Below are 10,383 nucleotides of genomic sequence, written 5' to 3' on the forward strand. Positions count from 1 at the left end.
ATCCAAGTTTGAGCGATTTTCGTCGTAGTAGCACTTTAATTATTGATCTGCTAAAATCTTAGTGAGTGAGTGAGGGAGCAAGCGAGTTACACATTTGCATATTCAGACCCATCACAATAACTCTTTCTATGCTTCTCGTATCCACAAGTTAAATATATATATTACACACTCAAAAGCCTGGGGTGACTATACAGTCATAGTAACATATTAGAAGTATTCTAAACTAATTACAATTTTGAGACGACAATACCACAAAATATTGTTAGCTACTAGCTGGGCGAAAATATATATGCCCAATACCGAATATATATTTTTCCAACCCCGTCAATATATTTTTTGTGGTATTGTCGTCTCAAAATCATAATTACTTTTGTATCATGATGCTAAAGAATTTAACACAAAAAAAAGGGGGAAAACCTGTACAATAATTTTCCTCGATTAAAAGCAAAATTAAGTAAAAATTTGACGCACACACTCGAACTTTACTTTTCATTTCACGTTAACCAATTAGAATTAATTTTGAAACAACAATATCACAAAATATTGTCATCTCAAAAATATAAGAAACTATTTAGTGAATTGTGATACAAACCTTTATAATTCAAATAAAAAAGTAATACTTAACCATTCAACTATTCAATCGTAAACCAGTTGGCTCGGTTGAGCATTAGACTTTTGTCAGGAGGTCGTGTTTTGAGTCCCGGCTGGACCAACACTCAGGGTCCTAAAATAACTAAGGAGAAAGTGTAATTACATTGGATGACTACTTTAAAATTGCAGTCCCGCCTCTCCACACTTACTAACCAACACCAAAGGGACGTAAAAAAAACCCACTGAGGACGTAAAGAAACCCTGGCAGTGACCACCCTCAGTGCCTACACTTCATACTAACCATCTCTCATGCTTGTTAATTGCACAAAAAGCAATCTGTCATTCACAACTCAATGTAAAGCACCTTTGATTATATTCATATAGAAAAGGTGCTATATAGATTCATAAATCATTATCATTATCAATTTATGTAGAATCAATACTGAATTAAGTATTTATCACAGGTTAGCACAGGTGCACTTTAAACTACATATATATTTTTATTCTTGTTTCAGAGGCTTTTGTTTTAAATATCATATTAGTTTTGGGCTGCCTGTATACATAATAGCACTCACTTGTGATGTCATCAATAGAATATCTAATTACCATCAATTATCAATGTAATTAGAACAAAAGAAAGAACAGTAAAACATCAGTCTTGAGGACCCAAACATGTTTCCTGCCTGTTCTGTTCATGCCAACTAAGGGTTTTCAAGACACTGGTCACAAAACCGGGATGTAACTATGTCCCAAGAACAGAGCAGGCAGATTTTGAGTGTCAGTCAAGCGGTTGTCAGAGACCAGTGTGATGAGGATGTCACTATTGCAGAAAAACACTCGAAACTTCAACAGCCGAACCTACATTTTCTACAAGTGTTGCTGAACCACATCCGATCCAAAATCAACGAGTTATCTGACCTGGACCATCAACATAGCCATGACGTTTAATGATCAAGCGTCAATTGAAAGAGAAGCTGAAGCAGCACTTGATCACAGCTCTAACAAATTGACATCAGATTTTTATGTGTCAGTCCTCTTATTGATGATAAATTGCGTCATCACATTGTCAAAGTAGTGTAGATCAACGAGGCATAGCCGAGTGGATCCGCATGCTACTTTGACAATATGATGGCAATGTGATGCTGTTTAAAGAAGCATTTGAGGCCACAACAGAAGGAGAGAATTTGCTCAAACTTGAAGCCAATGGAACCTGCTGTGCTTGTAGCAAAGTTTTGTACAAGGTGGGAGCCTTACCTTTCTCCAGTGCATGGGAAATGATCTCTGAACAATTCTCGAGCTGTGATGTTGATGGCTGACGGTTCTAGCTGGCTAGACTTTGTTCATTGGCATGCCCAGAAATGCTCATGATATGTTGAGCTGGAACTCCTGCATCTGACAACAGCATAATGTCGGTCGCTCATACACAGTGGTTTGTGTACATCTTTGAAAGACCAGCCCCCAGGGAAATTTCTTTCATCAACTTTGACAGTCGATTAAAACCCAGAGGCTTGTTTTGATACCAAATATCATCGGAGTGCTCAAAGTTGGATCTGGGTTTCTGAAAGAAGGCTTCTTGTAAAGGATTTAGCTTGCTCAGGTAAAGCTCAATGCAGTAAAATGCGTCGCCATCTTCATCTGCACTGTAAAGCCTGGTTTCCCTTTCTGTGCTTAACTTATCGTTAAATCCCCCTTGGTGGTTCTTAGACTGTTCTTCATGTGACATCTGTATAAATGCTTTCCCACCACTGTCTCTATCGAATACAAAGCTGTTTCTTCTTAGCAAATGCTGACCTTCACAGCCACGGCTACACACCAGTAGATGATTATGTACACTAAACTTTTCTTAAAAGACCATCTGGAGTTTCTGGACTCATGAATGGCCTTGTCTTCAATTTCAGGATGTCTTGAGATTCAATGACAGGCTTGTGTTTAGTGCATTCTTTATTTTCTCTTCGGATAGCCTTAAGCTTGGATTCCAGCATTTTGTTACTCCTTGTGAAGACTGGATTGTTGGTTAACATAATGCACCTGTTATTGGCGATAAAGTGCCTCTCGATTGAATTCCTGAAGCCAAGAAGTGATGAACAGCTGTATTCTTCTCCAGATTTTGTTCATGCCTCTGCATAAAAGCGTCTTAGACAGTCATATAGATCAATGCTTGACATCTCTAGTAGTTTTGTTTCTACTCCTCTTTCCTTGCACCAATCTGGAAATTCGAGGTATGTAATAACATTTTATGGCCAATAATATCATGATAGACAAAGAGAAGTTTATCAAAATACGCTGTAACAAAAGCCATACCTTTAAACATTTTCAGACACCATTTTGTGTTTCATTTAGTGCCTTTTGCATTTCCAGGATCCAGACAAAAAGAAAGCTAGCAAATCTGGTTGGCAGCACGTGAATGGAGTACAAGACTACCTTGAAGCCTTTCTAAATTGCACTCCAAGCAATACACATGGAGTTATGTTAACTCCTACTTGGGTAAAATCTGAAATGGATGCCCTGATATCTACAGAAACTGATGAGGAAGTTAAACTTCTGCCCAGACTGGCAAAACCACAAGGCATTGTTACGAACCTAAACATTGAGACTCATGTAGTAGCACAAGAATTAGCTGAAGCACTAGACGTACAACCAAAGAATACCAATACGCTCACGAAGTACATTTTAGAAAAAGATTTTGCAGAAACGATTTTGGCAGCAGTGACGAAAATAATAATTAACCGGACTAAGGGAGTTTCACCACTTATGGAAATCCAAGCTGAACAGGCAAATATTGATGAAGGGGATGTGGTTCTCATCCATGACGACTCGCCAAGAACTAGTTGGAAGCTCTCTGTCATGGCTGAGGTGATCCCTGGACAGGATGGGCGAGTAAGATCCGCCCCATGTGAGGACAAGTAAAGGAAACACCTTGCTGCTTCCCATGGAGAAGCTTTACCCACTAGAAGTGCGCGAGGAGATGGAAAAGGAAAACAGTGAGAAGACAGAGCAACCCATCTAACAAACAAGACCACCCAAAGGAAAAGCTGCAAGAGTGGCTGATGAAGAACTTAAGGAACTCCTAAAGAACTCTTAACTAATGCGTGCGATTTCTAACACTACTAACGCAAATTCTGGAAATAAGTTTACATTTTGTGCATTGAAACTTGTCTTTGCAGCCGCTGGCGGATGTTGTAAATATTGGGCTTCCTGTCCAATAATTACTTTAATTGTGATGTAGTGATTGAGCGTGCACGCGGATCAACAGCAATAAAAATATGTTGGGGAAACTCCATCACCACTCTCCCACTCTCTTTTAACAGGGTTTTCTATTAGACAGCTTTAATGATGGTTAAATAAGTCCTTTGACACTTGGGCATTTTTGAGGGTTTTATTTTCGGTGTTTCTCTGGATCAAAAGAGTTCTTCATGCCTTTAGGTTTTTTCATATTGAAACATTTCTCTGTTTCCTAGTTATTATTTTAGACAGGTATTCAGGCAAACTCGCTCAAAATTGCCAAAGATGGGATTTTTAAAATGAGGTGCCTTTTTTAGGGGTGGTTGGACCATTGGACAGGTGTTGTATGAGCTGTCAAAGGGCTAAGCAACAGCTTTGAACCAAAAGCAGTAAAAAGCCCCAAAGCACCAAGAAAAAATTCTGGTAACAGCTGAATAATAGAAATGTAAACCTTTGAAACATGTCTTATTGCAGTCATAACACTCATCAAAGGTAAAGTTGAAGACATCCAGCTTCCTGTGGACAAAGTTGATATCATCATCAGTGAATGGATGGGATACTGTCTATTCTATGAATCCATGCTGGACACAGTGTTGTTTGCTAGAGACAAGTGGCTGGTATGTTTTCTGCAGACAATTTTTTTTTTCTCAATTTTGTAATTGATTTATTTTATCATTTTTTTGGAAGAGGCCTAAAAGTAAGGAGAAGTACTCTTGCCAACACCTTGTTGATTTTTGTACAATAATCAAGAAGTATGTATGCAAACTAACAAATTTTAAAACCTCAAATTTGCTGTAAAAGCAATGAAATCTGCCAGAAATGAAAAATTTGGAAATTATTTTCACTTCAGAAGAAAGGTTTGATGAATTTGAGGATTTTTTATAAAATTTTTTTTTGAAAATTATGCAGAAAATGGCAATTTGTGTGGAAAACGATAATTAGTGTGATTTGATGTGTTTTAAGTGAATCGTTTGGAATGCACCCTTGCACTCCATATCTCAGATGCTCTGATTTTAAAAAATCGTATACTTTGCACATCTTTTACTTCTAACTAACAAAGGTCTCGGGGTCTGAAATATCTGTCAAGTATCTATTTCTCTAAAGTTCCCAATGTGCATTTATGTCAATTTATACAGTTTACATTTTCCTTGCACTACCACATTCCATACTAGTCCTTTACTGGCTGTGATGTCATTGTCAAATACCAATCTAATCTGTTACTGTTTGATCCAGGCACCTGGTGGATTATTGTTTCCAGACAAGGCATCTTTATATATTTGTGCTATTGAAGACAGACAGTACAAAGAAGAGAAAATATTCTGTAAGTTCATTATCATTTTGGTAGATACAATTTTCTTAATTAAGCTTAAACAAGAGAATATGAAGTAAGAGAGCACATCTCTGTGCCCCATCAAAGTTCTTGAAAATCTATTTTTAGCTCCGTGCGCGAGACTGAGCTATTTTAGCATGCGATTATTGATTGGTCAGATTGTAGTGACGTCATGGGTACACAAGAGATCAGCAGTGACAAAGCAAGCTTCATGCAGTTGACAAACCAAACTTTATTCAATTTGACAAGGAAATGTGTTTAAAGGAATTCCTTGAGAAATTCTAAAAGGTATTTGAAAGAATCCATAAACAGCATATGTAAAAAATACTCAGCTGAGACAACATTTAAGCTTGTTTTTAAATCAAAACTGGTCGCTCGATTGAGACTCATTCATTTTGGAGTTGATTGCAGTTATAGATGAGACTGTAAGTTATTCCACAATTCTACACGTAAACTGAAATACAGTAAATACTGCTGTATCCCAAGAACACGTACTTCTGACCTGAACTTCAGTGTTTTTAAAATGACAAGTTATCTAATGGACATCTAAAATGAAGAGATATAACTAGCTAAAAACTAGTGTGAGCTGCGTCGGTGTTTCTAATGAAACAGTAATGATGAAAAGGTAAATTATACACCGTGAAAAGATGAAAAAACTTACTGACGTTTCGGACGCTAGTCCTTCATCGGAGTAAAAGAGAAAGAAGTGGTCAAGTGGTCACCACTTCTTTCTCTTTTACTCCGATGAAGGACTAGCGTCCGAAACGTCAGTAAGTCCTTTCATCTCTTCACGGTGTATAATTTACCTTTTCATCATTACTATCTAAAATGAAGGTAGATTAGACTCGTTTACGAAAGAGCCAGATTTTCGATGAACAAACTTGTTGAATTCACTCAGTCAAAAGTTTTTAAAAACTTTAAACTTGAGAGAAAATTTAGCATTTACTGTTGGAATGAGTCGTTTACCAGTAAAAAGAAGAGGTTTTAAGATAGCGGAAAACAGTCAAAACAAGTCTACATATAATTCCGGATACTACATTTTAATCCGTAGTCTCGATTTTGGGCCCGAATTATAGGGCTATTATTGAAATTGCCCAAAGAGTTTGGGCTATACTACGATTGCCCAGACCATTTGGGATAACTATCCTTTGGTATCTGTAGTATCCCTAACGTTTAGGGGAATACTACGGAAAGCCCAAGTCTAAAGGGCTTTCACGGGAAAAGCCCAAACCATTTGGGCCATGAATGCTGAAAATCACGGCATGTTGTTGTTTTCATCAATCAACACTTATGACTCTTATTACTAGTAAACCAAATGTTCAATTACACAAAAACAACACTGAGCGAGTGCTGAAAATATGTATTCGTTTTTTGTAGAATTGCGTATCGCTAAGTCGATATTTCTCCATAGAAACGAATCATGTATGAACATACAAATTTATTGTTGCAATAGCTTGCAAAGCACACCGCATTGGGCCCTCCCGCCTAAATGTCAAGTTCAAATGTTCACGCTACCATCTTCTAAATAGCAATCACTGTTGCTTGCCTTTATTGAAGAATTATTGTACTCACTTTATTAACCAACCATTTAACCAAAATAGCTACAACAATCTATCGATAATACATTCAAGTCATTTAAATACAGTCAAACATATTTGCGTTTCCAATTTTATCTGTTGCATCGAATAGGACAGCTCTAAATGATATTATCTTACTTGCTAGGATTACCTGTACTTTGCAAGACATTCAGTTACGAGTAGATCCGCGACTTCGATACTTTTCCATCGCAGAATATTATAATTTGCTCCATCAATGAAAAAAAACTCCGCACGCTGTCTATATATCGCGGTGAACTGCCCCGTATTGAATTACATGATTACAACAACATCAACCAAGCGACAATTTGCCGCTAGTCCCTTTCAAGCTGCTCGGAATAGAAGAATTAAACATAAAGGCACAAATACGCTTAACTGATGAGAGCATCTGGTGGAAAAAACGCAAGTAAAATTAAAATGCCCTTAAAGCAGGTGCCCTTCAAGTATGTTAAAATAATCTCTTTTCTATTAGTTTGAATCCTCAAATACTAAGTTTGATTCACTTTTTGGACTTGGCTGATATTGTGATTGTATTTCTATTGTCTGTTGGGGACTTTAGAAGTTGAAAAGTTATGAAAAAAATACCTGAACATTGAGGTGGAGCAGAAACTCATGGTGCAAAATATGAAAGCAAGTTCTAGTTTTATTTGTCAAACTTTTTCATTAATTCACCTTTTCTCATAGGGCAATATCTTTTGCATAAAATGAGCACATGCCGTATTTTGGCAAGCTAAACATATTGAATAATTGCGAAAAATCATTTCAGTGCCTTTTGTAGTTTTTCCTCTGTGAAAACAGAAATTTTTCTTCGGCACACATTTCAGTGCAAATAGTTTTTTCTGATTCCTGTGTGAAACAAAAAACTGGTCTCGTTTATCATCTTCTTAATAACTGGAACTTAAATTTTGTTTACTATCAAAAACGCTATGATAAATGCTCTTTTCGCTGTCTTTACTGTATAGGTTCTTCGCTATTTTCATTGCATTTTTTATCGTGGTTTCCTTCCTTGGCGTCTTCGCTGTTTTTAGCTTGTTCATATACTAAACCCTGGGGGGGACGCCGGGAAAAAATTACCGGGGATGCTCGGTAAAAATTCATGATTTGAATGGGTAAAAATTCATGATTTGGTATCTTTTAGGGTGTTAAGTGTGAATTTTTGAAAATCAGCATTTTCTGGTATCTCTTTGGGTTTCGGAAAAGGAGAGAAGCATGCATCATCGATATGGCTTACTCTAGGTCCTTTTGATTTTAATATTATTTGTTGTGGTATTTCTTAGGGGTTAAAAATCATTCAGCCACTCCCTTTTTAAAAGACTTCCGGTATCTTTTAGGGGTCTTATTGAAAATTTCCGACGAGCATCCCCGGTACTTTTTTCCCAGAGTCCCCCCCCCCTCCCCCCTGGAACTGAAAACCATTCTGATTTGATCTTTTTTGATGTTCCTTTACATCAGTTGTTAAGTTTGATGTTTAATTTGTCCATGAAGAATACATGATAGTTTAATTTCAACTTTTTACTGATTTTGAAGACATTTTTCTCATCGGAAACTAAACATTTTTCGCTCACATTGAAGTCACTACTTACTCTGAACAATTAGGAATCACATGCTAAAAAAAGCTCAGCCTTGCACGTGGACCTAAAAATAGATTTTCAAAAAACTTTCATGGTTACAGACCCATGTATGGGAGATGTGCTCTCTTACTTGATATTCACTTGGCTTAATTCATACTTCAGTTTTACTTTCTGGTAGTCTTATAACTAGATAATTTGGCTCTGAAATTTTCAAATGACAGTGTTTTTTCTTTCTAATGATTTAAAATGACTACAGCAGAAAAAACTAGTATGGTTCCCCTCAAAGGAAGCAATAATTGTAATATAGGCCACACACTCTAGATCAGTCATTTGTGCAGTTTGTTGTACAATGTAAGTGATCTTTACTAAAACATATTGCTCTTTAACATATTTTCCAATGACCTATTGTTTTGCTTGTCTATAGGGTGGGACCGTGTATATGGCTTCGACATGAGTTCAGTTAGAAAAGTTGCAATACAAGAGCCACTAGTTGATGTTGTTGAACCAAAGCAAGTTGTAACAAACTCCTGCCTTTTGAAAGTAAGTAAGATACAACAATGCTTCGAGTGCAGGGGAGGGGAAGAGCTTTTGAGGAGAATGAAAGGGGAGTTTGAGAGAAGGAAAGTTTTAATAGTTTCTGGACCTTCCGTCCTCTCCCTTCACTGTTTACTTGCGAAGGAAAAAAGATGTGAATGAATAAATACTATACATTGCAAACCCAGAACATTCCTATTAAAACACAACCTTAACTGAGAACAGCAATCAAAAATCCCTTTTTATAGATGTTCAATTTTCAACAAACAAGATATATCCCATGAGTTTTAGCGTGAAACTGCAGAGAGCGGGTCATACAGGCTCAATTATTTATGGGCTTGAGCAAAGGAATAAAATATTTTAGTATTTTCCTGAGTGTTTTTACTCAGTGGTCTATTTCCTGACATGAAACAAGTAAAAAAGGGAGTAAGGGAGGCAGCATGGTCGAGTGGTCATAGCGTCGACTCTTGCAATCTGGTGGTGCCGAGTTCAAGTCCCGCTGTGGCCACTAGCTGAGACTGTATTTGTCCTGATCCCTGATTAGTTCAGATTCAGTTTCTCAACCATGCTTGTAAAATAGCCAACTGGTTTGCCTCCTTGCCAGTTGGGATTCTTAACACAATTTATGTTTCTTTGATCATTTCATTTCAGTTTATTAATTGTAGGAGGGCCTTAATGGAAACTACTGGGTTACCAGTAATGTATGTCACCCTCGTTAATTAAAGCCCTTTTTTTTTTAAGTAAAAAAGGGAGATTTTGCTGTCCTTGAAAAATTTGTAAAACTCCTTGAAAAGAACTGGAAAAGTCATTAATTGTTTGGAAAAATAGAAAAAAACCTGTGTGCACCCTGTTTTTATAAATAGTTTTATGGAGAAAAAATATGCAATTCCAAACATCTCACTTTGCTTCAATCCTCAGCATTTCAAATCCATTTCATGCTATGATATCTTTGGTTTCTGAATCTATAGGAAGTGGATTTGCATACAGTCAAGAAAGAAGATTTAGACTTTATAGCACCATTTCGCATCTACAGCCAAAGAAATGATTATATACATGCCCTGGTAACATTCTTTACAATAGAATTTACACACTGCCACAAAAGAACTGGATTCTCCACAGGTTGGTGCCTTTTTCTTTTAGCTTACTTTTATTCATGTGATTTAATAAATACAGTCATGTAGGTGTAACTAATCATCACCTGATGTTTGTAGAACTAATAACATGCATGAAAAAATACTTAATTCTGATTGGCTTAGAGCATTGTTGTTTATATGTGAAAAATTCTCGCTTTTGATTCAATAATAAACAATAGAAAATGATTTTAGCCAATAAGATGACAGATTATTGTGATGAAAAATTTAAAGCAAATCGAGGGGAAATGGTTGTGGCAGCCATTTTATCTTTAGACAATAGTTTATTTAAACACATATCATAGAGGAGCTATACACTATGAACATGTATATAAAATTACAAAAGTTACAATAATAGATACAATGGAAGTTACAATTAACAACTGTCAGTGAAAATCCGGAGTGCCAAA

General features: G+C 36.6%; 1 protein-coding gene across 1 annotated transcript in view; it reads left to right on the forward strand.

Moving 5' to 3' along the window:
- The window catches only part of LOC116297271 (protein arginine N-methyltransferase 1), a 45,549-nt gene that overhangs the window by 10,063 nt on the left and 25,103 nt on the right, over positions 1 to 10,383 (forward strand). The window contains exons 6-9 of the mRNA XM_089040426.1: positions 4,288 to 4,430; positions 5,047 to 5,134; positions 8,734 to 8,849; positions 9,812 to 9,962. Coding sequence (XP_088896552.1) covers positions 4,288 to 4,430; positions 5,047 to 5,134; positions 8,734 to 8,849; positions 9,812 to 9,962 — 498 coding nt within the window. The remainder of the gene's footprint in view (positions 1 to 4,287; positions 4,431 to 5,046; positions 5,135 to 8,733; positions 8,850 to 9,811; positions 9,963 to 10,383) is intronic.

This window comes from Actinia tenebrosa, unplaced genomic scaffold, assembly GCF_029948245.1.
Source record: "Actinia tenebrosa isolate PJP-AT-01 unplaced genomic scaffold, QUT_ActTen_1.0 PGA_scaffold7__59_contigs__length_16204524, whole genome shotgun sequence".
Classification (NCBI taxonomy): domain Eukaryota; kingdom Metazoa; phylum Cnidaria; class Anthozoa; order Actiniaria; family Actiniidae; genus Actinia; species Actinia tenebrosa.